At 52.7% G+C, this 27986-nt stretch overlaps 2 protein-coding genes across 4 annotated transcripts in view; both read left to right on the forward strand.

The window, feature by feature from the left end:
- TACC2 (transforming acidic coiled-coil containing protein 2) overlaps positions 1-9116 on the forward strand; it is an 82714-nt gene extending 73598 nt beyond the window's left edge. For all 3 annotated transcript variants that reach the window (XM_047072746.1, XM_047072745.1, XM_047072747.1), the window contains 4 exons: positions 4546-4706; positions 4897-5003; positions 5409-5529; positions 9051-9116. In XM_047072746.1, coding sequence (XP_046928702.1) covers positions 4546-4706; positions 4897-5003; positions 5409-5529; positions 9051-9116 — 455 coding nt within the window. The remainder of the gene's footprint in view (positions 1-4545; positions 4707-4896; positions 5004-5408; positions 5530-9050) is intronic.
- A 9972-nt stretch (positions 9117-19088) lies between these two features.
- The window catches only part of BTBD16 (BTB domain containing 16), a 44648-nt gene continuing 35750 nt past the window's right edge, over positions 19089-27986 (forward strand). The window contains exons 1-4 of the mRNA XM_047072748.1: positions 19089-19106; positions 20874-21022; positions 24490-24563; positions 26741-26884. Coding sequence (XP_046928704.1) covers positions 19089-19106; positions 20874-21022; positions 24490-24563; positions 26741-26884 — 385 coding nt within the window. The remainder of the gene's footprint in view (positions 19107-20873; positions 21023-24489; positions 24564-26740; positions 26885-27986) is intronic.

A 27986-nucleotide genomic window follows, 5' to 3' on the forward strand; every position in this document is an offset into this window, starting at 1 on the left:
CACTTAAAAAAAAAAAAAAAGAAGAAGAAGAATGGGAAAAGAGCTCACAGAAGTGCTAAGCCCATTTTCACACTAATGATCACTATTCAAAAACGATGCTATGACTTGGCAGGGGCGGGGGAGATTTTTATTTATTTATTTTATTTTATTTGCTTAGGTCCAGGATACCAGTTTAAAAAAAAAAAAATCTTTTACTCCTGAGGACACATGGAGTAAAAGCCCCAGCTCACTGCACACCAGTTTCTGTGTCGAAGCTGGACGCTGGGTTAACAGATGATTCCTCTCTCTCTCAAACATTTGGGTCTGAGTCATGCTACCACACCTCTAGCTTGTCCCAAGATAAATATGAGAGCAGCCTTGGGAATGGTGAAGAGGCTGACAACTGAGGGCTTTCTATTCAGAGGGGCTTTAATTTTGATTTATTACAACAGAGGCCGTTTCTCCCAGATCTCAGGGAGAGTCCATTTGGGTGTTTCTAAGGATCAGCTCGTGGCGTATGGTTTCTATCGAATGAAACCTCTTTATTAAATTGGTATACGAATTTATGAATACATATGGATGAGATATTAAAAAAAAAAAACCTCTTGGAACCAAAGCTGCCTGTAAAAGTGGTCAGGAAGGAGGATTTATGTCTTCCAATATACAGTGTTTGACACACTGAGCACAGTGTGGCCTCCTGGAGTCTTAGGTTGTGAAAACGTCACTCAGACCTACCGTGGCTCATCTGGAAATATCCTTCTGCATCTCAGAGTCCTACATTGTTATTTTTGCCCTTGGTCCAAGGTTGAGATGGGGGTAAAAGGGCAGGAGCCTCTGCCCCTGAGAGAATGCCGTCCGGAGCCACCTGCTAGCACTCGGCTGGCTATTTTTGATACAAGTAGACATTCGTTCCCTCTTAAACACCGAAGAGTAAGAATCTCTCTCCCTGGCGCAAGTGGCCCGTCCCTGCTGGACAGAAAGGTTACTCAGCTCTGACTTCCTTGCAGCCTATTTGCCGGTGGGAGTAGTTCGGAGAACATTTCAATTCTAGGCAGGTTGAGTGGGTGGAGCTCAGACCGCAGGCGTTAAGGCTACGCACCCCCAGCCCCCCACCCCCCTCCCCCGGGGAGACCTGGTATGTTTGGCCGAAGGGTCCCTCTCTTCAAGAGCTGTGATCTCACCCCTGTGAGCATTTTCCTGTTTGGGGGTGTTTGAGCGCTGCCGGAGGCCCTGTGAGCGCCCTCCGGTGTCCCTAGCTGCAGGCAGCACTGTCACCCAGGGTGACGCATGTCCCGTCCTGGTTCCCCGTCCTCGGGCACCTTCACCAGCCCCTTTTCAGACCTTGTTCATCAGCTGGCACGTCTGTGGCTGTCACCTGTCAGTCACTACTGCAGGGCATTGATGAGGGCCACCGCAGATTTCCAGGTCCTTGTGTCCTTGCAGACAATGGCGTGGGGCTGAGGCACAGTCAGGACTCCCTGTCACTGCGGGCGGGACCCGCCTTCTTGCTGGGCAGGCTGTGGGTCCCCATACGTGGAAACATACCAGCCTCCTCTCTCTCTTCTTCTCCTTTGCACCCGCCTACCCAGCATCCCTGGTGGGAGGGAAAAACTCAAGCTCCAGGAGCTTGGCAGTTCAGGCAGAAGGAACATTGGTAGCGTTTTGAAGTCAAAACTTCACCCCACCTGCGCCAGCCCCTCCTGGCTGCAGCCCGGCTCTCTGGCTTCCATGTAACCGTCACAAACGTTCCACGCCAGCGTGACATGTGTCCTGCCATCGTCGTCCGTTCTCGTCACATGTTACTAAACAGAATATGTTCTTGAGTTCGGAGACTGCGTACTTAGGATTCAGAACAAAAAAAGACCTCTGTGCTTTTCTGCATTCCAGGTTGTTGCAGTTGATTTTTTTTCTGCTTTCCTAACAACTGCCCTGATTATCTGTTTTGCTTCCATTTTCTGTTGCTTCTTGCCCTTTGCTTGCAAAACACACAGGCAAGCCTGGTAAGTAAACGCTTCTTCACCTAACGTGACACCTGCCCATTGCAACCCGTGTCTGTCTGTTTGTTTGTTTGTTTCTGTTTTTGTTACTTTTGCTATTGTGTATTTGCCGCATTCCCCCTCCCCCTCCCCCGAAAAACATGGTTTAATAATGTTTTGCCTGCAAAAAGAAAAACAAAACAGAAAAATCTCCAAGGGCATTGTTTTGTTGTTGAGTCTGGAGCATTTTGAGTTTGGGGCTGATTTCCTGATGTGAAGAACCTGACTGCGTGTGTAATTTGCAAGAAGATTTGTGGCGCATTCTCACCTCCTCCGTCTCCTGGGAACCGGGAAATTTCTATTTTTACAAGCCTTTTGGGGGGAGGGCAGGAAACCTGAGGCAAGCTAAGTCTCAGATCCAGGAAATCAGATGGACTCTGTTTGATAAATGGCTTTTTACAAGCCAAGTGAAATGTATACGTGGCCTCAGATCAGCCCCGGAATGTGCATTGTACCATGTGCCGAGGACTAAGGAAGCAGCTAAAACGTAATAAAAACAAGCGTTCGGTTACTGGAGCATCGTTTCTTTTAGGAGTCTGGGCGCAGCAAGATTGCGGGCGGTTCTTTTCTCGCCGTGTGTTAAAAAGCTCCCCCTCCGTGAGTGATTGATGCGACATCACGCCAGTTTGGGGGTGCCCGTGATGCTGTTGATGATGGGTCACTGATCCTGGGTTCTTATTATGTCACAGGCTTCATATACATTTTCACTTAATCTTCCCTGAAATGCCACGAGATAAGTAATGCGAACCCCTCTTTCAGCTCAGGAGGCTGAGACTCCTAGAGGTTAAAAACCCTGCCCGAGGCAGCAGAGCTGGTGAGTGTCAGAGCCAGGACGGAACCTGGGCAGTCGAGAGTCTGGCGCCTGGGTCCTTCCTCTCTGCCCCGGCAGCGGGGGCTCTGGAGGCAGGGGTGGAGGTACATCAGACATCTTCCGGGTCTGTGGCTCTCCAAGCGTGACCTCTGGATCAGCCGCTTCAGCATCATCGGGGAACTAGTCACAGATGCAGATTCTCGGCCCCACCGCAGACCTGCCGAATCAGAACTCACTGGGTGGGGCGCTGCTGTCTGTGTTTAAACAAGCCCCCGCTGATTCAGGTGCACGTTCATGTGTGACAACCCCTTCATTTTGGAAATGAGGCCCTGAGCCCCCGAGAGTCAGGACTCTTGAATGAGTTTGTATCACAGCCGAAGCTAAAACCCAGGATGTGGTTCCCCTGTCCTGAGCCCTTTCCCTCCACAGCGTGCAACAAGAATACACCTAACTTTAGGAGACAGGACAGTGCCGATCCGGCAGGAACACAAGGGAAAGAACCCAGAGCAGCGTCCCTCTGCTTTTTTTTTTTTTTTTTTTAAGTTTTTACTTAAATTCCAGTTAGTTAATATACAGTGCAATATTAGCTTCAGGTGTAAAAATGCTTCGATACAATACCCAGTGCTCATCACAAGTGCACCCCTTTCTTTGAAGGGAGCTTCCTCCTTCCAGGTCTGTTACTAACAGGCTCGCGGAGAGAGATGGTTATGAGCATGGCTTGGGGTTTGGATTGCCAGGTTCTGCTCGTTCATTCACAGCACGGATGTGTTGAGGCACCCTGTGAGTCAGGCGCTGTCCTAGGCTCTGGGATTAAAGATGTGGACAAAGCAAGACTTAAGACCCTGCCCTCACGCAGCGTGCACTCTAGGCAGACAGCTGGCGCACACCTGTGTGCATGCATGTCTGACCGCTGCCGGGAAGAGAATGGACTGGAAAGTAGGGAGGAGGCGTTTCCCGCAGGTGCTCAGGAAGGCGCCTCTGGGGAGGTGGCCTGGTGTCAGGAACCCGAGTGAGTGGGGAGCCGTGGACGTTCACGGTAGAATGGTAGTGGGGGTCAGAGGACAGAGCAGTTCCTTTTACTAGGCTCAGCCACTCCGAACTGGGCCAGAATTCTTAGGTACATAACTGAGAAAGTCACTTTGACGGAAAGAGCTCCATTTTTGTCGGAGTTAAAACATTTGCTGTGTCCAAGGAAATGTCCGTTTCTGTGCAAAGCAGAATTTCAGGGCTGGTGGTTATGTGGGCCTCGGTTCATGGGATGTTTTAAGGGTGAAACCTTTTTTTCCAATAACCGTGTCTTTATGTCGATAATACCTAGAAAGACCTGTTCCTCGGAGCCCAGACCCCTATACCTTTTTATCTTGCTCAACACAAAATTCAGTAGTGATTTTTTTCCCACCTTATGGATCTGTTGGCCACCATCAACCACATAGCATCCCTGGGGCCTCGAATGTCGATTTTGGGGGGTCTGCATTGATCGGGTTGAAGACGGTGGCTGGTTTCCATCCCTTCTAACACTGCAAAGGCCCAGGTCTGCAATGCTGGAGCTGTGGGGGGTTTTGTGCCTTCAGAGACGGTCTGGGTGGGCTCGGGGAGCGGGTCCGTCCCAAGTCTGGGATGCCCGTGCTTAGACTGACTTGCGATCTGAGGCCTCGGCTGCCTCTGAGACCAGGCTGGGATGCACCGGTCCCATCGTCTGTTCTTTGTGTCTCTTGCCAGAGGATGAGCAGAGGGAGAAGTCAGTCTCCCACCAGACTGTCCAGCAGCTGGTCCTGGAGAAGGAGCAAGCCCTGGCCGACCTGAACTCCGTGGAGAAATCTCTGGCCGATCTCTTCAGGAGATACGAGAAGATGAAGGAGGTCCTTGAAGGCTTCCGCAAGGTGTGTGTGTGTGTCGGGGCCGAGCAGGTGGCCGGACGTGCGGGGCGGGAGGAGGAGGCGCAGGTTGAGAGAATGCACAGGGAACTGGACTTGGCTGTCCGGCGTTATACCCGCATCAGGGAGTTCTTGGGGTTCCCAGCGCCTGGGCTGTCTCTTCTGTGGGTACGACCTCTGTCCTCTGTCGTGTCAGAATGAAGAAGTGCTGAAGAAATGTGCCCAGGAGTACCTGTCCCGGGTGAAGAAAGAGGAGCAGAGGTACCAGGCCCTGAAGGTGCATGCAGAGGAAAAGCTGGACAGGTAATGCGGCCTCAGGTCTGCTCCCAAAGACCTCTCGGCACCCCCTGCCGAGGCAGGCTGGGAGCTCCAGTCACCCCACGGACCCTGGCTTAGAAAAAGCAGATGATCCCTCTGTGTTTTTTCAGTGTGACTTGTGATAACAGTGTCCTCGGCATCTTGATAAGTGGAGCGTGCGTGTTGTAATCTCCAGGGCACCCACCCAAAGCATTTTGGCCCCATGGGAATGGGGGTTGGGGGCAGGGTGGGGGTGCTCCTGGGTTCCTAAGCAGGCCCCCGCTGGTACAGGAACTGGATCCAGGCCGTTCCCACCGCCCAGAGCCGAGAGGAGGAAGGCGGGAAGGGTCTCCGGGGAAGGGTGGTCTTTTCTGAGCACCGCCGCCCCCCCCCCCCACCTTGTGTCCGTAGGGCCAACGCCGAGATCGCGCAGGTCCGAGGCAAGGCCCAGCAGGAGCAGGTTGCCTACCAGGCCAGTCTGCGGAAGGAGCAGCTTCGTGTGGACGCTCTGGAGAGGACGCTGGAGCAGAAGGTAACAGCCGACGGCCGGTGGGGCTGGTCAGACCCTCAGATCAGCAGAGGCTGGGGTCTCCTGCGGCCTCCGCGGCTCCCGGGACAGGCGTATGCCTCGTGAGCATACGCTTGTTCTCCATCCGGAAGATCCAGTGTGAGGCCAGCCCTGTTACTGTCCTCTCTGCTCTTCCTGGAATTGCCGTCCGCTTGGGTGTTTGCTGCTGGTTTTCGCTCCCTTTTCAGCATCCATTCATTTGTCACACATCTACTGAAAAATCTCGATGTGCTGGGCGTTGTACTTCGCCCTGCATCTAGACGCTTACCGGTGGGGGAGTCGGGTAGCCACCAGAGGCCAGGGGCAGATGCAGAAAACGGGCCACGTTGGGGTCGAAAGGTCCCCCAGATGTCCGCCTGCTTCCACGGATGGGGGGGACCCTCCTGAGGTCCCTTAGCTTGTCCTGATTTCCGGTCTAGCACTCAGTCCACTGCACACACCCTGTCCCCGGGTGTCCAAATGAGAAGCCCCTTCCGCCCAAGAGCCGAATCTGGGTAAGTGTGGGCCAGGCAGTCTCCCTCCCTGAGTGTGTTTCCAGAACAAACCCATATGGTTGATCCACTGAGCCTTCGGAGTCCCCTGGGTGGTTATCCGAGAACCCAGTGGCCTGGGGTAGCATCACTTCACCTGCATTTGGGCCTTAATGGGTAGTCACGGTTGGGGCGGGGGTGTCCTTTGGGGGCCGATGGCACCAGTGCCATCGCATGGTGCTGGGTCCACAGTCTTCCTGGCTGTCCAGAATTCAGCACTAGAAAACCCACATCCCAGATCATTCTTGTTCTTTGCCTTTTCTTTTTGGGATGAAGACAAGTGGCCGCCAGACAGAATTGTATTTTTAAAAAAGAAAGAAGGAAAAAGTCTGGACGGTGCCAAGTACCCCAGGTCTGTTCAACCGCCTCGATTTTCCAGGCTCTGCTCCGCGTTCCTAGCAGTAAGCACAGAGTCAGGTCCAGCATTTACTCATTCTGTCTGTATTTTTTGAGCGGCACTGCATTGTTAGTGTTAAGTGGGTGTTTACTTTTAAAGATTTAAAGAAAATTTTTTTAATGTTTATTAATTTTTGAGAGTGAGAGACAGCATGAGCAGAGGAGGGGCAGAGAGAGAGAGACACACACACACACACACACACAGAATCCAAAACAGGCTCCAGGCTCTGAGCCATCAGCACAGAGCCCGATGCAGGGCTCGAACTCACGAACCATGAGATCGTGACCTGAGCTGAAGTCGGACACTTACCCGACTGAGCCACCCAGGCGCCCCGAGTGGGTGTTTATTTTTTATTCTTTGAATGTTGATAATCCATGTGTGGCATATTGGGTGACTCCTGAAAAGTGGAATACTCCTTTAAGTTAAAGACCACATTCCCCCCAGCATTTTGGGCACTAAGGCAGTTGGGCGTCAGATGTTTCTAGGTGGAAAATGCAGCAATATGTTTGTTCCCTTCTGTTTGCATCAGGATTCGATGGTGTTTGCACTGTATCCTGGTGTCAGCAAAAACAGTAGAGGTAAAACCCGAGTCAGGATAGATGTTTTCTAGGCAACCTGGCCTGTTGAGACTCTTCCATTGCCAAATGAAGGTAATGATAAACGTTCTGGCAAACTAGAAAACACGGAAGACGGCGAGGTGGGGTGCACCGTTTTGGAGAACAGAAAAGATACAAATAGATCTGCAACCATCTGAGACTAAAACTGAGGAAACACGGATTTATCCCGAGTTCTTCCCTACGGGACTCTGAGATCCAGAAGGGACGGTCTCTGTTTTAAAGAGATTCAGAAGCATTATCCTCTCCCCCCCCCCCACCCCACCTCCCCACCAGGCAGTTCTGAAGTGAGGGCGCTGGGCATTTTGCCCAGTCAGGGTGCTGGAAAGGCTGGTGCCCAGTGAGCTGAGCTGCGGGGTGGCTGTTTGCTAGGCAGTGGGCCGATGCTGCAAAGACGGAGCTTGGAGAACCTCCAGGAGTCCATAGCGGGTCCGCCAGTGCCTCTCAGCCATCAGTCGCTGGACGTTACGCTAAATAAGTGAGATAGCAAAGCCGTCTAGGAGCCAGGCCGGCCTCAGTCTGTGCTCCAGGCTTGGAGCCTGGCCAGCTGTGTGACCTTCCGTTAAGCGCGACGCGTAACCTCTCTGAGCCTCCGTTTCCTCACTGAAACGTGGAAATAACAGTGGCTCCCACGAAGGGACTGTTGTGGGAACCGAGTGGGGCCACTGCCCGGGGTGTGTTCGGCGTGGTGCCTGGCACACAGGAAGCGTGCTGGTAAGATGAAAAGTTATCCTGGGCGGCCCCAGCAGCCGCGGGTTGGCGAGAATAGTAATTTCAGGATGAGCGGCCAGTGCGGCGTTCCTGCAGGGCACCCCTCTTCCCTCAGGCATCTCCGCGCCTCTGAGAACGGAGCTCTCAGGGCTGTGAATTCGAGCAGGGGGTGAGCCGGGGTGACCTTCCGGGTGGGGCTGTCTCCCGGCGGGGGCTGGTGGCTGAACTGCAGTGAGGATTGAATTCCTCTTCCACTAAGAAGGCCCGGCTCTTCCCAAGCAGTGACACTCAGGGGTGGCACCCGGAGCCCATCCCGGAAAGCACGGGACACGCGGCTCCAAGCTGGACCAGGAGGTTCTGAGGTTTCCAAAGAAGGGTCTTGGGTTAGCCCCAGGGGAGAGGCTTGAGGTTGAGGCTCCCCGTCCACGGGGACCTCGAAAAAGTGGCTGTGGTGTGTTCCTGGGATACCGATCCAGCCCCCTTGGCGAGGGCCGTTCGAGATGGGCCACCGAAGCAGGTCGGCATCAGGGCAGAGCCACACTTGCCTTTGAACGGACTCATCCCGTCGGATCCCCGTTCCCCGGACAGTGTTGTCTGCTGGTCGGTGCGGGCTGAGCATGTGGTCGGCTCCCCCCCCCCCCCCACCGGCTTTGGCACACGGGCAGAGCGTGCGTGGCACGAGGGAACCTGGAGCATCTCGCATCTGCCCCTGCCCCTCTCCCCACCTCCCCATATCCGCAGCACCCCCTCGTTTCGCAACCTCTAAATGCTAGAGACCCTATTCACGTAGGATTGCTCAATGCTTCCTGGTGACATTTCTCAAAAAAAGCCACCAAAGAGCTCAGCCTGGACCGTCCTTTCATGTCCGCATCCCTCAGAGGCAAATGAAAGAAAGAGAACCAATGCTTGCTTCAGTCCCTACTGCGTGCCGGTCACTGCTGGGGAGCTTTGCATTCTGACCGCATTCCTTTCTCAGACAGATGTTATCATCCACATTTCAGAGATAAGGACACCAAGGCTCAGAAAGGTTGCGTGAGTTGCTCAGGGTCACAGCTAGCGCTTGGATGTGTGCTTTGATTCATCCCTCGTACCGCTTTGGAGAATTTCAGGGGGACCAAGAAGCCTGGGGCACCCGGGCCCCTGGAAAGCCCAGAGACCATTCTGCTGGGCTTGATTTCAGGCAGCCAGGAGATTTCAGCAGCCTTTTCTTTTCTGTTTTGTCTTCGCTTTCAGAATAAAGAGATAGAGGAACTCACCAAGATTTGTGATGAACTGATTGCCAAAATGGGGAAAAGCTAACTTTGAACCGAATGTTTGGACTTGACCATTGCGTGCAATATGACCGTCGGCACACTGCCGTCCTTCCAGCGACGCGGACAGGTTCTGTTTTCACTTTTTCGTATGCACTACTGTATTTCCTTTCTAAACGACATTGATTTGATTGTATGCAGTACCAAGGAGACTATCAGAATTTCTTGCTATTGGTTTGCATTTTCTTAGTATAAATTCATAGCAAGTTGACCTCAGAGTTCCTGTATCAGGGAGATTGTCTGATTCTCTAATAAAAGACAAACCGCTGACCTTGGCCTTGCCCTCTGTACATGAGTTCCCAGGGTGAGCGGCTTTTGGATTTAATATGAACTTGTACAGCTTGCACAGGGACTCTTGCCTTAAGGAGTGTAAACTTGATCTGCGTTTGCTGATTTGTGTTAAAAAAAAATGCATGTTTCAAATAAAATTCTCTATTGTAAATAAATTTTTTTCTTTGGATCTTGGCAGTAAGCGTGGCTATGATTTCTTTTCTGGGAAGGGTTGGGTCTTTTCTCGCCTTTGTTAGAAATCATATCAGATCTGGCCCTTTCCTCCTCTCTGTCTGGCTCACTTCTTCGTCCATAGATTTAAATAACATTTCCTTCGTTATCGTGGCTGTTTGTAGGTTGGAAGCTAAGGAGAAGTATTGGTTTGCTATTTTTTAAATGCTTATGGGAGTGTATTGAATTAGCTTAGATTTGGTTTTTACAAACGCTTTCTGAGTTTTGGCGGGAAAGTCTATTTTCCTTTACTGGCTCGGGGAAGTTGCACGCTGTCCCTCTTCCTATGCATTCTTTTAGTGTGTGACCATCAACCCTGAAACATGGCCCAGTTCCCTCTAAAGGACCAGCCCCAGGCGAGCGGTTACCCACAGGAGACAGGTAGTGAGGCCAGTTGGGAGATGACGGCCGGATGCACCGGCCGTAGATTCTTTAACGGCTCCTGACTTTCTCCCAGCTTATAGGTTGGGCAGTGAGAGGGTGGGAAGGTATCTTAGTTTCCTAAAATTGCCACCACATCACATATTAGCAGCTTAAAACAGTAGAAATGTATTCTCTCACCGTTCTGGAGGCCAGAAGTCCCAAATCTGAGCATCAGTGGGGGTTTTTTCCCTCCGGGGCTATGAGGTGGAGTCTGTTCCTTGCCTCTCGAAGCAGTCCCTGGTGTCCCTTGGGTGGTGGCTGTGTCACTCTAGTCTCAGCGTCTGTCTTCATGAGCCTTTCTTTTCTGTGTCTCAACTCCCTCTCCTCTCTCTGGTAAGGGCACCACTCATTGGATTTCGGGCCCACCCCAAACCCAGAATGATCTCTCAGGATTCCCGATTACATCTACGAAGACCCTGTGTCCAAATAAGGGCACACTCCCAGCTGTGGTGGGCATTTTTGTGGGGTCCGAGTGTGCCCGTGGGACGGGTGGTGTGCTGTGTGAGCTTGGAAAGCAGCCGCGAGCCCCCGGTGGCCCTCAGCTCAAGCGCCCCTCGTCCTGCCCAGGCGCAGTGACCACGGGCTGTTCCCCTCACATGGGACCACCCGACGCCTCACAGGACAGGCATCACAAGGAAAGAAAGACAGCCCGCCTCTCCAGAAGCGAGTCCCAGCCTCTGGCCCCACCGTCAACCCCCCTAACAGGGCAGGGGTCTGCCTCCTCCCACCGCCCAGCCACCTCTGCCCGGTCCCGTCTCCCAGTCTCCCCTCCTCACGGCTCAGCCGGGCCCCCCCCCCCGGGCCCCCCCAGTCTCACTTGTCCAGGCCAAAGCCCTCCCCCACCCTCACCCCAGATTCTGATCTCATAGTGTTCTCAAAACAGCCCAGCCTCTTGCTCTTGAAAGTTTCTATTTTTCTTATTACCTAAGCAAAACATTTCCATTGCTAAAAAGTCCAGAAATGCAGGTAAGAAAATGAAACAAACAAACAAGCAAGCACCATAATCCCTAAACCAAGAAATGATCACTGTTGATGTTTTTGTATTTATTTTTCTATGCCTTGTTTCCTCAGTGTATGAAATATTTATTAACTTATCTTTTTAAAGGCGGGATTATTTGGAGTTCTGCAGCCCCCTGCGTGCCGTTTTGTAAACCTTTTCTTTTCATGTAATACTATGATGTAACCATCGTGTTATGCAAACTTTTATATCAATAAATACAGCTCTTTCTCATCATTTCGAATGACTGCATGTATTCCGTGGTACCCAAAATGTGTCTAACCAGCCAGCCGCCCACTACTGGACATTCATATTGTGTCCATTGTTTTGCTGTCATTATGCACGCACATTGCATTGAGTTGCCTTATGCATACACGTTTGTGGGCAGGAGTTTTCCTTAGGCTGAATTTTTAAAGTGAATAACCTGGGTGAACATCGTCACTACTCCCACCCAAGTCCAAGTTGGCTTTACGGCTCGTTGCAGTGAGGGAGGACAGCCACCAGGGGGAGCTGTAGGGCACCGCCGGAAGGGCGTCTTGGGAGGCAGGTGGGACAGGATTCGGACTTGGTCCAGCAGCTTCTGGGGAAGACGGCAGGAAGCAGGGCTTTGCTGCGTATTGGATGCTCTCGGGGCAGAGACAGTTCTCAGGTTGGGTATCTCATATCTTCGCTAGACTAAGGCAAAGCTGTAGTTGGTAAAGAAGCAGTAGTTGCTCATATGCATTAGCCAGGATGGAAGGATATTTGGTCCTTTTTGGGGTTTGAATAATGTTCAGGTTCTGTCTGTTCAGACTGATTCTGGGTGGGGCTTGTTTTCTCCTGACCCATCACAGCGCGGCTAGTCTGACACTGATTTTCGGCAAAATTGTTTGCGTTCGACAGGAGAACAGCAAGGCCAGGCCAGCTCCCAGATACCACAAGCCGTTTTTCTCCCTCTTGGACGTTATACACATTTTTAAAGTTTGGGAAACCCATTGCCAAATAGGCTTCCACTGAGGTTGTAGTAAAATTTACCCCCCGGGAGGCGCCTGGGTGGCTCAGTCAGTTGAGTGTCCGACTTCGGCTCAGGTCATGATCTCACGGTTCGTGAGTTCGAGCCCCACATCGGGCTCTGTGCTAATAGCTCGGAGCCTGGAGCTTGCTTCAGATTCTGTGTCCCCCTGTCTCTGACCTTCCCCCACTCGCACTCTGTCTCTCTCTTAAAAATAAACATTAAAAAAATTTTTTTTTACTATATCCCCCCACGACACACACACCCAACACGCACACATATTCAGTATATACCTTTTGAGGCATACATCTACCGCTAGGCTACTCTGTCTGCCTGTCAGCCTGGTCTAGCATGGAAAGGCCTGGCCCTACCTTGGCCTCAGGCACCTGCATGCTGGGCTGCTTCACCAGACCTACCCACAGGGCCACCGTGCAGAGGGCCTGGCCTTGGGAACCCCTATGGGTTGAGATCAGCTGCTTTGCGTCCTTTGCTCACTTGATATAACGCACACGTGCTTGCACATGTTCACCCACGTGATGGCTGCTAGGGACTTCAATTATTTTGCTGTGCTGAGTGAGTGGGACAACCACGAGAAGCCAGCACCTGACCTGCCGTCCAGTGCTCCCCCGGCAGCCAGCATTACCACCTTGGAGATGCTCAGCGCCTCTCAGAATTTCGGTTTGCCAAGTCCGTTGAAATCTCGAGCTCTGAACATCCTTTTCGTTTTGTTTCTGGGTCAGCATTTCCTTAGGGCTCTCAAGTTGAAGGCGGTGTGACGGGGATACTAAGATCACCCATGAAGACAGAGTGGGGGGGGGCGGATAGAAACGAGGCAGGTGGTCACTGATGACTGGGATGGGGGCTGCCATCAGACGGGGAGAAGGTTCTTTTTCTCTCAGGTTTGGCGCTCAGCCCCTTAGGTGTGAGATCTGAGGGGCCCAAGGCCACGCCAGGAGCATGACACAGATGGCAGAGGTGATGGGCCCGAGTGGGGGCTCAGGCTCTCTAGCTGCTTCTTTCACTTAATTGTCGGCGTTGGGAGGATGCTCAGGTTTTTTAGCCAACCTCTCTGCTTTCCAGGACATTCCACTTGAAAAGTTGAACTAGGCGGGGGCGGGTGTTCCGACGAAGGCAGGGTGGAGGTGTGTGCACAGGCAGGGAAGGGCTGGCAGGAGGAACGCTGTGTACATCTGAGGCCCACAGGGCTCCCTCGGGGTTTGTGCTCTCTAGCCCTGAAACAATCTGGTGAATGGGAACTATTTTTATTTCCATTTTACAGGAAGGAAACAGAGGCTCAGAGGGGTTAGAAACCTGGGGATTTGACTGAGTAGCTCAGGCAGGAGAAGGGCCAGCCAGGATTGGATCTCAGCTCTCCAATGACTGCAAGTTCCTCAGGCTGACAGCATCCTTTGTAAGACGTCCGTCGAAAGTAGTGTGGAGAGGGGCGCCTGGGTGGCTCAGTGGGTTACGTGTCCAACTTCGGCTCGAGGCATGATCTCGCGCGGTACATGAGTTCAAGCCCCACATCAGGCTCTGTGCTGACAGCTTGGAGCCTGGAGCCTGCTTCGGATTCTGTCTCCCTCTCTGTCTGTCCCTCCCCCACTCATGCTGTTTCTCTCTGTGTCTCCCTCAAAAGTGAATAAACATTAAAAATGTATATATTAAAAAAAAAAAAAGAGTGGAGAGAAGGTACCGGAAAGGGGATGTGCCCTCGGGCCGGTAGGGGTGCTCACATCCATCCTGTAATTAGACCGATTGGTGGCCCTGCCTTGAGTCTGGACTGGCTCTGCTGCTATTTCTATGGACCATGAAAGCCCTGCCGTTCGGTAGATGGGAATGGCTGCGGGGCTCCCCCCGTGTGCCCTGTGAGGCTGGCGTGAGTGGCTCTGCTCCACCTCGCCTCCACGTTTCCCTCTGCAGTGGGTGGACCCGTGACATCTCCCCAGGCTGGTGGCACCTGGCTGGGCTTCTGAGGTCCCCGAGGCCAGAACAGCAATGGCAGAACACAGAGAATTCACGTATCTGCCTTTTGGGTTTTTCAAGAACTGGGAAACACAACCTGGAGATCAAAGGGGTAGGACTAAACAAAGCCCCTTCCCCCATTCCCACCCTACAGTGCAATCAGAGCGCGTGGTCATTCCTTCCGTAGCTCCTGACCCCTCTACCGGGGACACCCACCCCTGCCCCATTAAGGCTCATTATTATGATTATTTTTAATGTTTATTTCTGAGAAAGAGAGAGAGACAGAGCATGAGCAGGGGAGGGGCAGAGAGAGAGAGAGAGAGAGAGAGAGACAGAATCTGAAGCAGGCTCCAGGCTCCAAGCTGTCAGCACAGAGCCTGATGCGGGGCTTGAACTCACAAACCATAAGATCATGACCTGAGCCGAAGTCGGATGCTTAGCCAACTGAGCCACCTAGGGGCCCCTTTAAGGCTCACTATTGATGTCACGTCCTCCAAGAAACCCTCTCTGAACCCTCAGGCCTGGGTCAGTGTTTTCAAATGTAAGTTTTATAATTATTCAGGCATAATGAGGCCGTCAGATCGGGAGACAAGTGCCCATTGAAGACATCGTTCCTTACCCACAGTTCCCGAGAGGGCACGCCATGCCGGGTAAGACCACAGAGTGAGGCATCCCAGTTGGTCAGGAGGCAGGGGAGCAAGGGAAGGGTAGGATGTGGACAAGAGCCTTTACTGTGGTTCCAAGGGAAGGAACGGGTGAGGGGGGTAACTAGGCTTAGGATCGGCTAGTTTGGATCATTTCCGTAGGCTCTGGGCCACTGGGGCTCTCTGTAGTTGTTTAATGTCTGGCCCTGGGGTGATTCGCATAGGGGGACAGTGGTCCTAAGGGTGAAAGTCCAATAAAGGGAGTGATGGGATATGGGCTCTGGGTTGGTTGGTTTGCAAGTGAAAAGTCTCGCTCATAGACACCATCCCCAGGAACTGACTAACCCTGAGAGGGACGGTCCCTCCTGGGGTCAGTCAGCAAGACATCAAGATGCAGGAGCATCAGGATAAAAAGACGTGTTTCTGTAGTCGGCTGCCCCTGCCATGAACTCCTGCAGCTCACCGAGCTTGACCCTTGACTTGTCCATCACGCTGTACTGTCGTAAGGGCAGAGGTAAACCTCCCAAAGCAAAGCGTCTGCGCACAAAAGATGATGGGGGGGGGGGGGCAGCTCACAGACAACGTTTTGAAATAGTTATATAGTTAATCTTATGTGCTCATGTGCATTAGAAATAAACCGGCATACCAATGTGTTATTTCATCGATAAAATAAATTTAGAGAAGATGGCTAAATAAAGAACATTCCAGGTTGGGGGAGGATTTGAAAGTGCACAGGTGGTTCTCATCCTCTACTTTGCCCCCCCTTTAGCCCCAACCCCCAGCACAAACCTGATGCTCAAACTTTGTTTAAATGTGTGAATGGGGCAAGCCCTAGGCCACCCAGTTTGTCATCACCCCCACCCTCCCGGAAGTCTGGGAATACTAGGATGGGCCGGGATAGAGCTGAGCGGTTGTTTTGTCTGAGCTTTGTTGAGCAGATGAGCCAGAGAGAAGAAGGCTTCCCCGAGGCCCCACAGCAAGTCAGTGGCCAGGGTCTGACCCAGTCTAGGGCTCCTCGCTTAGCACTGAGACCACCCCACCCCGGCCATACAGGACTCCGTTCAAGGGCAGGACCCACCCTCTGCTTCTTGGTGGAAACCCCTGCCTGTCTTCTGGTTCATACGCCACCTCAGCCAGAGGTCTGGTCTACAGGCTGCACCCCACCTGCGGCAACCTGGACCCTGGTGCACAGAGAGCCCCCCACCCCGGGGAGCCAGGCAGTCCTGATTTGGGCACTCACAGCCTCCCACTGTGCACACACAGACCCACTGGGTCCTGAATCTTCTAGAATGACGTTCCTTAGAGCCAGCATTCAGGCTCTGAGGTCAAGACACTCCAAACGGCCAGGACTCCGGGCCTCTGGGTGTACTTTCCACTTAGGGAGGTTAAGGTCATGTCCAGGGGTCACACACAACTAGTCCCAGAGCCAGAGTCGGAATTGGATGTTCTTTCCTGGGTACCCCACTTCCCCCCACCATGGGTGACTGGATGGAGGGGGCTGAAATGGGCTCCCTGGGAAGCTAGGGAGAAACTTGTCCCTGGGGTGTTCGAGAAAATGGCTAAGCCACCAGAATCCCCCTGTACCGGGCATGGGAGATTTTGGTACGAGGTGGTTCTAGCTGAGAGCTGTGCTCTTTGGGGTTCGATGTCTGAGCCCCCAAAGGCCTTTGCTCTTGGGGTGTCTGGCTTGGCTGGGCCCATGGGGCATATATCCCAGCACACGGGGCACCACCGGGAAGAGGCCTTCAGAGAAACTTGCTGGGAGCTGTTTCCATTTCTTTGTATTAGTTGTCTTTGCCTTTGGCTAATAGCTCAGCTTGACAGAGCTCTATGGGGTTGTATGTGCAGAGGGCTTTGGAGATGAGCTGAAGGCCTGTGGGGGGTGATAGACACAACCAAAGCCAGGTCCTGCTTAGGGGCGCTGGGGAGTATGGCACTCTGGGACACTTCCCTAGAGTGGCCACTAGAGAGCGCCCAAGGGCCAGCTCCCAGCTGTGCCCCAGAAGGGGTGCCTGGAGGGTGTTTCTAGGCTTGCCCATGATGGACAAGATGGTCCAGGACAAGGTATTTCAAACTCTTTCACTGAAACCTTACGTGGGACCTACATTCCAGGGACAGGTAGCTGAGAAAGGTTTGGGGTGAAGGGAGAGAAGCGGCAAAGCAGAAATCTGTCCACTTGTGCACAGATATCTGCTGACATGAGATGGTGACCCACACAGAAACAGATACACACATGCATACGTGAACACGTGTGTATACACACACACACACACACACACACACACACACAGTGCTCACCCATGTGCATAGGCTGAGCAGTGGGTAGGGACTGGTACATCCATTTACCGAGTCAAGAGATGTCTTTTGAGCACTTCCTAAGGGCTGAGTTTGGTTGCTGGGTCCTGTGGGGATACAGGAGTGGGTAAGGCACCGGAGAACACCCCACAGAAACCAACTACTCTCCCGAGCAGAATGTGGGTGTCAGGGGAGGTAGAATCACAGATCTGAGGGTGAGGAGGGAGGGACACTTAGAGGTGCCTCCTATTTGTGGAGAGTTTTATATAGTTCTAGAACTCCGTTACAAGTAGGCAGATCAGTTACTTTCCTGTTTCACTTTATAGTTTGCATGACTCAGGAAAGGCCGCACATGAAGACCCTGGAGGAAACAGGTCTTGGGTCTTACGAAGGGCACTGCCTCCACCGTCATCATCTGTGAGCCCTGGGGTGGAGGTCCAGGACTTTGATGGACCGAGACTCCCAGGCATGACGGATGTGGCCCCGCCACCCCACCTCCTGGCTTCCGGCCTGGGCTTTGCAGACGAGGTCACGGAGTGCACTGCAAGATTCTGCCACGGCCCCCGGAATGAAAGCTCTTGACTTTGTCCCTGACTTTTAGGCAGTTCTTAGTTGTCGGAGAGAGCTGATTAAAAATCATCTATCAAGAGGGTCACCTGGGTGGCTCAGTCAGTTGAGCGTCCAACTTCAGCTCAGGCCATGATCTCATGATTCATGAGGAGTTCAAGCCCTGCATTGGGCTCCCTAGTGTCCGTGTGGAACCCACTTCGGATCCTCTGTCCCCCTCTCTGCCCCTCCTTCTCCCTCTCTCAAAAATAAATAAAACATTAAAAAAAATCATGTATCAACAAAACAAATCATCGGGCATGGTTTTAATAATGTAAAACTCTCCAATTTTTTAAATTTATCTGGAGAGAGAGAGTGTGTGCGCATGCGAGGGCAGGAGGGGCGGAGAGAGAGAGGGAGAGAGAGAATCCCAAGCAGGCTCCATACTGTCAGCGTGGAGCCCGACTTGGGGCTCGAACCCACGAACCGCGAGCTCATGACCTGAGCCGAGACCAGGAGTCAGACGCTCAACTGACTGAGCCCTCCCAGGCACCCCCAGACTCTCCACTTGTTATTTAAATATTTTTGTCAAAACACTCCTGGACACTCGAGCTAGAAAACAGAGCACCCCAGACCTGAGGAGTTGGGGGTGGACTCTTCACAGAGGCCCTCTTAGCGGATCTTCCGGGTTACCCCGGCTGCTGTAAAGAGACGTGGAAACAGGGACAGCTCCGCTCCCCTGAGGAGCATGGCCTGGGACCTGCCACCCTTCCCAGAGCCCCTCGGTGAGCACCACCCCCACAGCCCCCAGCTGTGCTCAACCAGGCCTGGAACAGGAAGTGCTCGGAACCTTCCCTGACGTTGCCATGGCGCCCACGACCCGGAAAAGGGCAAGCTCTCCCCGCCAAAGCACCTTGGCCCCTAAGAAGAGAAGGGTGAGCCCCAGATGTCATGAGCGCTCTCGGGATTCAGAGTCGGAAGGTGAACGGCCCGCAGCAAGCCTGTAGTTCAGAGACCGGTGCAATGAAAGTGTCTCTGTTCCACAAGCTTCTCCGGTAAACACACCCGTGGCGGCGAGGGGGCTTGAGAGCAGTAAGTATGGCTGGTGCTTTTCCATCCCTGTTAGAGAAGGAGGGGGTCCCTAGTGACCGGCACTGCCCGGGCTTGGTAGGGAGGGGCTTCGGGGGTGGGGGGGTCCAGGAAGGCCTGGAAGCCGAGGGACCAGCACAAATAGCAAATTCTGTGACCAGCCTACTTACAGACCTCCTTCGGTTCCGATCCCTTAGTTAAGGGCGAAGAATGGTGGGTTCTCTCCCCTTTGGCCTTATTGGAGCCACGTTGCCAGCACAGCGGCAGAACTTTGTCAGTCTCCTGGTGGCCTTTAAAAAGTCTGAGATTCTTCTCTTGATTTGCTGAATAACCCACTCTCCAAGTTTCCCCGTGATTACTCTTGTGGCAGAATACAGAATCTCCGGGTTAATCTCCTGTTTAGAAGAGACCCTTGGGAAAGTTCTTGAAAATGGAAACCTCACCTCTTTTGTCTCCCAGGTGTTTCTTCCCCCCCACCCCCCGCACCTCCGAGGGTCATTGCCACTACCGCTCATGAAAATGCTGAATCCGGTGAGTAGACGAATTTCCCAAGGGGGCCGGCGGTGGGGAGCAGCGGAGGCATCTGCTCGCGGCTGTGCCGCCAACGTTGCCACAAGGGGATGGGTCGCGCCACCGAGGACCCCCAGCTTTACCGGCTGACCCCGCTGTCAGCAGGCCCGCTGCCCGAGCCGGCCGCTGTTCCCGTCTGACGCTGCACGGGACTACTGCCTGTAGATCCCCACTCCACCCTGTCCCATCGCCCACCATTTCCAGGCACTAGAGCGTACTTCCCAAACTTCATCTGACCGTGTTAACTTCATCACCGTCACCGTCATCATATGAAAACCAAGAGACTCAAAGGTTAAATGACTTGCCTTAAGGCCATACAACCCGCTAGTGGCGATAACAAGATTTGACCTGAAACTCTCCATCCCATGGCCCCTGGTCTCCCCACCCCCCACCCTGCTGGTGACTGGCGTGGCTTAGGAACAACTGTATCCGTTCCTGGGGGGTCCCTCGTGGTCCACTTTTCCTGGCGAGGTTTCTTTGAGCCACCACGTCTAAGGTTATATTCCAAATATTCTACTGCTCCCCTAAGGAAACTGCTGAGAGGGTCGCTCAGTCAGTTAAGCGTCCGACTTCGGTTCCGGTCACGATCTCGCGGTTCGTGAGTTCAAGCCCCACATCGGGCTCTGTGCTGGCAGCTCAGAGCCTGGAGCCTGCTTCGGATTCTGTCTCTCTCTCTCTCACTCTCTCTCTCTCTCTCTCTCAAAAATGAATAAACATTAAAAAAAATTCTTTTAAATAAAGGAAACTGCTGAAGCCCTAGGACCTCAAGGAAATGTCTCAGTAAAAGTCTCTTCCCAGTGGCCCAGCCGTCCATTCCTGAGCACACACCCAAAAGAATTGAAAACAGGTGTTCAAACGGAAACTTGCACACAAATGGTCACAGCAGCATCGTTCACAGTCACCAAAAGGGGGAAACAACTCAAGTGCCCATCAGGTGACGAATGGATAAACACAATGCAGTCTCTACGTCTCTACGTACGACGGAATATTATTCCCATTCAGGGAGTGAAATTCTGACACCTGCTACAGCAGGGATCGACACTGAAAACACTACGAAAGAAGCCAAGCCTAAAAGCCCACATAGTGTATGATTCCACTTATGTAAATATTCAGAATAGCAGATCCACAGAAGCAGAAAGCAGATGAAGGGTTGCCAGCAGCTGGGGGAGGGGAAGTAGGAGTGACGGCTTAATGGGTACGAGATTTCCTTTTGGGGGAATGCACATGTTCTGAACTGGATAGCGGGGGGAGGGGGCCGCGTGGCCTCGTAAACGGACCAACTGCTACCGAGGTGTATGCCGTAAAATGGTGAAGGTTCTGTTTTGTGTATTTTGCCACAATAAAAAGCAGTCCCTACCTAGGATCCCCTCAGTTTGTTAACCTCTCAGAATCCCGCGTGAGGATGGGCATTTAAGGAAGTTTCTGGACACATCATCCTGTCCTTGCTTGCGGGTTCTTCAGAGCTGCCTGCAAAGAAAGCATCTCTCTCCCCGTTGCCTCTGGCACCTTCTGGCCTAGATTCTAAAATTCCAAATTACTTGGTACCTGGAAATCCTCTGTCTCCTGAATGCGATGTTTGCCTGGAGAGGATGGCTCCTGGCCACGTTTGAAAGTTGACCAGTGTCTTCACACGTGTCTTGATTTCCCTTCTGCTGCACAATTTGGAAAACCTGGCGCGTGGGTGAGGTTAAAAAAGGATTTTCTCCCTTCCTTTGCTTCCGACAGCAGCGCAGAGCTCGGCTGGAACGCCGGATGGTTGGCTCAACAAACCGGTGGCGTTTTCCCTCAAAGCCCTTCTCCGGAGACCTGCTGGGGCTTTCGCAGAGGTGCAAGGCTTTGAGCGTGGACCTTGATGAGGCTCTGAAGAACCCAGACAGGTAGGGAGATCGAAGGCGCATGGCCGGGAATGCCCTGTGGGGGAACTGCGTTTCTGAGAAGTGCCCCACAGGTGGGTCGCTGGGTTATCTGGGCTGCCGTTGGGACCATCCTTCAGGACGGACGACTTCCTCGGAGGAGGTCCGTCGGTGTGACAAAAGCATGGAGAGAGACGGGCCTTTTTCTTTTTCTTTTCTAGATTTTTCTTTTATATTGGGAGCTTTGGACCCTAACAGGATTCTGTTGTGTTTATCAACGGGGCTGTTGACAAAGGAAACTTAGCTAGTCTTGGCTGCGGGTCTGACCCGAACTCGTGAATGGGCATTTCCACCCGGTCCTGGCTCCCCATGTGTGAGAAGGAGGCTCCTCCCTCGTTCCCAAGGTGTTCTCACAGCAGGCTGGGAGCATTACTTCTCCATGTGACAAGTTCTTTCCGGCCTGGCCTGGGACATGGAGCTGGACCCTACTGCAGAGGGAATACTTTGCTTCCCTGGTGCTTTGGACATAAGTGTGCCACTACCCTCCCTGGGCTGACAGTACCTGCCTTCTGAGCACACGGTCGAATCTTCCCGAGCGTGGCCTGTACCCCTGGGCGGCACCTGGCACAGACAGAAGAGTTGTTTGTTCCACCTTCGCCGAGCGAGTGGCCAAATCCTCCCTTTCTAGAACCCCCGGCCAGCCCTGCTCCAATACCCCAGCCCCTCACAGGTGACCATACGTTACACACACTTGGATAAATCACAACCATCTGTGTTTGGTGCCTCGCTTCTCTGATGACCCCGGCTTAGAAAAATCGAGTGCTGTGCGTTGCTGTGTTTGGCGTTAGGCTTCAGCTATCTTGAACTTATTTTGTATTTATTTCATACTTTGTTTGGGTAGGCATTTGAAGAAGTCTTAGAGTCACAGGGCCTTGTGTTCCTCAGTGCCAAGGCCAGGCTGGGGAAGCAGGCAGTGGAGCTGGGTCTGGGAATATAAGCAAACTGATCCTGAAAACCGACGAGGGCAGCCGGGCAGCAGGAGCAGAAGCCTCCAGAACTTGGTCTGTGCGATCGCTGAGCTGAGCTTCAGGTGGTGGCCTGAGAGGCAAGGGCACAGAAGCCTGAGGGTGATGGCGGTTGCTGCTGGGTTTTAGGACTACGAGAAACAGCCTATCAGACAGGGTTAGAATTCCTTCTCTTCCATTTACTAAGCTGTGTGACCTTCAGCCAGTGGCTTAACCTCTCTGAGCCTGTTTCCTCCTCTGTGAAATGGTGACCACAGCATCTTCCTTGAAAAGTTATCTTGGGTGTTAAGTCAGACGGTGCACTGAACAGGCCTAGCACGGTTCTAGCACGTGCTAGATGACCCATTAATGCAGTTTTATCTCGATAGCCCGAGCAACCGTTTTGGTTACTGGTCCTGGTGATTTCATTCTGGGTTGTGTCAGCCCTGTGCTCTGCCAGCCAGCAGCCCCATTTTTCATTCTGCCTTGTACCACCTTCCCCAAAGCAAGACACCATGCCTACCTCACACAAGCGACACGGCGGGCCTCTCTCCTGGGTGATGCGAGGAAGCAGTGGGTCCAGAGGCCAGCTGGGGCAAGGAGGCGCTCCGGGAAGGCTCATCACTCATGTACCCGGCGGTCAGCTGACCTAGGCTCAGCTCACATGGGCGGACGGGCTCTTTTCCGTGAGCCTCTCGACCTCCTCCAGAGAGACAGTGGACTCACCTGGGCGTGTTCTCGTGCTGGTGATGACAGAGGACAAGAGGCAAGCCCAGGTGCACAAGTGCTTTCCAGACCTGCAGCTACATCACGTACACTAACACCAAGGCAAGACGCGTGGCCAGACTCAAAGTCAAGGGGAAGGACGTCAGGAGTTTTGCAAGTATTAAGCCAAAAGCCCTTTGAGTGGTTCACCGCAAGAAGTCCTTATGTCCATAAGATATATAGAGAATTTCCCCTTTTTCCTCTCTTATTTCTTCATCACGACTGGGGGAACTGAGTCCCCAGGGTAATGGCGCGTCTCCAGAATTTCCATGTGCCACTTCATCCCGGGCTGTCTAGTCCCAAAGGGTGACGAGGACAACTCATGCCATTTATTCCATTAACTTTCCAATGGTCCTAAAATCAACCTAGCCCTTGAAATTTGCGGAGCCCACAGGGTAAATGGTATACCTTGGCAAGCACCCATGACACCAGGCAAAGGCAATGTGGTTACTTCTGTTGTCTGGCTCAGCCGACGACAGTGATGTCTGTGAGAGTAGGTGAGCTCATGGGCATTGCCCACAGTTTCCAAAGTCCGTTGCCTCACTTTGAGACCACAGTCTGAACCCCTGACCTTGACCAGCGCTTCCCAGACGTGTGACCAAAGCCACCAGAAGGATCGAGCCTGGCTTGGGTCAGGTCCACTACTCCTGTTGGATAAATACCTCAAGCTCTCACTGCCTTCCTGGGGCTGAGTCACCGGAAGCCACCTTCCCCACTTGGAAAGGGCAGCATGTGGTCAATATTATTCTGGACACAGGTTCCCCCACCCATGTGCCCTCCGTGAACCCTGGCCCACGAGGGTTCTTGGAACCATTGGAAAAACAGCATGGCAAAAGTGACACTGACCCTATGCGGTCATCAAGTGCCCTTTGGCTGGTTGGCCTTCTTAGCCATGCTGAGGAGCGTGGGCTTTCCCCGAGAGCCCTGGAGAGACACTGAAGGATTCTCGGTAGGAGACAGGCAAGAGCCGATGTGCGTTTCACGTGGTTCTCAGGCTGCGGCCTCAGCTCTACACCCGAGGGGAGCTCCCTGGAGACTGGAGACTGGCGGGGATTACAGGGTGATAATCGTGGCTTGGGCGAAACTCACAGCAATAAGGGGAAAGAGAGAGGGATGAATTCACAAGATATTTGTCAGATCTAGGCAAGCGATCAGATGTGACAACATTCAGTACGCGGGCCTGGACAGCTGGAGGCTGGTGGTGCCATTTGCCGGAGAAGGAGCAGGGCTGGTTTGGGGTAAAACCTGAGTTTGGTTTTTGGACACATTGAGACTGGGGCATGCATGACCCCTAAACAGAAGTATTGGTAAGTAACTTGGTAAGTTATTGGTAAGTGACTTCCCAGAAATGCCCAGAACCCTCCCTCCCTTTCTCTAGCAGATATTTGTTGAGTACCTACTCTATGCTACTGGACATTATTTTAGACCCTCAGCGAAAGAGGAGTCATGCAGGCAACCAGATATAACCTCAGATACCTTCGTGGTAAAGCCTCCCCGCAAACTGAAAACAGGAATCGAAATTCGGAGCCAGCCATCAGACAAAGCTTATCGTTTGCCAAACCGGCAGTCAAATGGTGACCTAAGGAAACTCTCGAGGGGCAAGATATGATAAGACAGATTAATAGGTGCTTTGAGGACACTCACACTAGAACGATACATGTTGCAGCTGGAGAAAACCATCAGTATTAACTCCAGAATTTTTTGTTTGCCTTTTCCCTTGAGGTTATGCGTTTCACAAATTCAGAAAATTTTCTCTGAGACCTCGAAGAACAAGCCCGTCCAAAGCAGGGAGGCAGGTGAGTGCTTGTCGCCAGTGGACTCCATCAAAATTCTGCTGCGCTCAGGGCCAAGTGGTTTCTACGGAAGGAAACCCGCTCATAGGCCGGGTTCCTGGTCTCTGAGTTTCAGTTTCTGCCCATTGCACACTGTCTAATGTCACATAGGCTCTGTAAATATTTGTCAAATGCACCGTGAAATGATGCGTGAAACCAGGCTTGGCAAACATATTTTCATATGCTAATTGGTCACAGTCGAGACAGACATGCCGGTGTAAATAAATAGGCTTTGGATCGGTAGACTAAACAGAAACTCCATCAAGGATGGACAGTTCTTTCTTCTCTGTCCCTTTCAGCTCCAACCAGTCATGACCTGGACATCACATTTGCACGGGTCCAAGAGGACTTTTTCTGATTTAGAATCAAGAACCAGGCTAGGTCTGTCCAGCTGGGAAAAGGCTCACTGAGCCTCGTCAGGCCTGGACAGGTCAGATCCTTAAAGGAGTTTTTGGTTTTTTTTAGATAAAGCCCACCCCACACGAAAGCTGCCTGAGGTCAGAGCCAGACTCCTGCCCCAGGACAGGCCAATCGATTTCTTCTCACCTCTGGGTTCTGGTTGACTTGAGGCCCTGAGGAGTAGTCTGGGGCCATCTCCTGGCTCAGAGAAAAGAGTTCTGGGGTGAACTGTGACGCCTGCCAGGCGTGGGCCATCGTGAAAGCAAAAGTGGGTGTCCGGTGAGGGCACACGCTTTATCCACAAGTCTGCTCCTGCCTGAAATCACCCAAAACAGAGTAGGATTCTTTCTAGCCCGGCACCACCAGACCGTTTCCCAAGGTGACCCAAGATTTGAGATGCGAGCCCACGTTCTGAACCGCAGCACAAAACAATACCATAAAGTTGGTGAGTGACAATGTTAGTGACAGGAGAGGAAACAGGTGCCCAAGCTCACACAGTCAAAATAACGGCAAAGTCAAGAAACAAGTCGATGGGGGCTCATGGCCCTCGAGGTCCCGTCTAGACCTGAGCTTTCACCAGCTCTGTGCTAACAGGAGTCCAGCCTGCAGAGGCCTCCTGCCCACAGCCTCTCATGCCTCACCTGGCCGGGTACCCTTGGGTCCCCCATCTGTCCTCCCGTCAAGGTCTCTCTCTTTTTCAATTTTTTAATTTTTTTTAATGTTTTGAAATGTTTATTTATTTTTGAGAGAGAGACAGTGCGAGCAGGAGAGGGGCAGGGAGAGAGGGAGATACAGAACCCGAAGCAGGCGCCAGGCTCCGAGCCGTCAGCACAGAGCCCGACGCGGGGTTCGAACTCACGCGCCGTGAGATCGTGACCTGAGCCGAAGTCGGACGCTCAACCAACTGAGCCACCCAGGCGCCCCAAAGCCTTTCTCTTTTTAATCACCTATACTATAAGCATGAGATAAAGCCCCTTGCATAAAGCCCCCTACAGTTTGCAAAAGCCTCCTTTACCTTATAATCTTGTCCCACCCCTGTAGCGGGGTTTTCCAGTGGTCCCCATTCCAAGGGAGGCTTATGAGGACTCTGCCTCCTGGTGACGGGACTTGGAGCTGCACTTTGCTGTCGCCTTTCAAGTGGGTGAAAATTAAGCACCCATGCCCAGTAGCTTCAACAGGGGACTGGGTAGTGAGATCGCTTCGCAGGGGATATTTGCCAATGTCGGGAGACATTTTGGGTTGTCACAACTTAGGCGGGGGAGGGTGCTACTGGCACCCAGTGGGTAGAAGCCAGGGATGTTAAATAACCTACAGTGAACCGGACAGCCTCCCAGCAGAGAATTATCTGGCCCCAAATATGATCAGTGCCAAGGGTGAGACATACCGTAATGGGAAGTTATGGGGAGGCCCCCAAGAATATCCCAACCAGTGTCCCTTCCCCATGAAGCCTTTCCAATTCCCCAAGTAGAGGAAAGCACATGTCCCTCTGGAGTCCTACAACTGTTGGTCAGCTGCTCTTAGCCACTTATCTATTTGTGTTGCTTTGTAATTCTGCTTATTATATCCCCCTGGAGTGAGGGCCCCGAGGCCCACGCTGCCTTTTTGTTTTCTTCCTGGAGGGCCCAGCAAAGCCGCTGCCCATCTGCTCAGTGACTGTGACTGAATGGAAGGCGGGGGGATTGACACGTCTCTTGGTAGGGACGCCGTGGAAGCATTTACTCAGCACTGTGTTCTCTCCTCAGACGTGATTCTCGAATGTCTGGGCTCCAGATGGGAACTCCATCAGCCCCAGCTTTTCCAGTCCGAGACCTTGAGCAAGCTCTACCTGATGGCGCTGGCCCAGAGCACCAAGAGGCCCACAAAGGAACTGGAGAGTCTTCTGCGAGGTATTTTCTCCCTGGCACCCAGCACTGAGCCCCAAATGCCCTCTGGTCTGAGGCTCCCCAGCTTTGAGTTTGGTCATCTGTTTCGAGACCAAGGCCACTCTGGCAGATAAGAGCAAGGCCCGTGGTGTGACCTCATCACAGGATTTAACCTCAGTCTCTGGCTATAACATGGGAATAATAAATAGTTCTCACTATGTTCCTTTGAAGCCTAGAGAAGAAGGTAATACCTGTGAAATTCTAGAACAATGCCTGGCATATATTGGGCACTCAGTGAATGTCAGTTATTTTTCTCATAACAACCCAGTTCTGGCCAGCTGAGGTGGAGACTCTCCCTGCTTCTTTGAGAAGAACAAACGGTGGTGTGGAGTCTCCTGATGAGTTTTCTGGAAGGAAGGCATAGTTGTCACATCTGGCCCGATATGCTGGTTAGAGGTTTACATGTTGTACGTCGACGTTATGTTTCCTTTGCTTTCTCTTTTCCCAACTTCACGTCATTCCATAACGTGTTCAGGCCATTTCTTTCTTTCTTTTTGTCCTTTTCAACCCTCGTAATCCCCAGGCTCCCCTTCTGTGTCCCCTAAGTCCTTCTCCAGATGCACTGCCTTCTTTGGGCGATAAAGTTTGGCATCGCTTCAGGACGACTCATAAGCAGGGACCATGGAAAAATTCAAGGTTTCCAGAGGCAGCCAGCATGCCAGTCAGGACAGGACTGCACTTCCAGGATGTGGCAGCGAAGTTCTGTTATTCTCCGGCCAGACAGGCTGGCTGAGCCCCCAGCTGCTGCCGCACCCTGAGCCTGGAGAGAGGGCCTGGCCAGGAGGCCTCTGACTCAGTCCTTCCTCGCAGAGCTGGGAGCTGAGAGCAGGCTGGGCATTCCCCCAGGACGGTGACGTCCCTCACGCGCACTCACAATCTTCCCTACTCTTCCCAAGTGTCTGTCCCAGTGTCTTCGAGAAAGGGACTGAGTCCTCCTTCCGCGTCCCCTGTGTCCGAGTCAGAACACTCACGAGGCACCCGGGGAAAGACCACGGAGACCCAGACATGAGCGCATTGAGAAGCAAGAGAACGTGGACGCCTGGGTGGCTCTGTCGGTTAAGTGTCC

This window comes from Lynx rufus, unplaced genomic scaffold, assembly GCF_022079265.1.
Source record: "Lynx rufus isolate CCGP_SWC_20201006 ecotype Redwood Valley unplaced genomic scaffold, mLynRuf1.p SCAF_11, whole genome shotgun sequence".
Classification (NCBI taxonomy): Eukaryota; Metazoa; Chordata; class Mammalia; order Carnivora; family Felidae; genus Lynx; species Lynx rufus.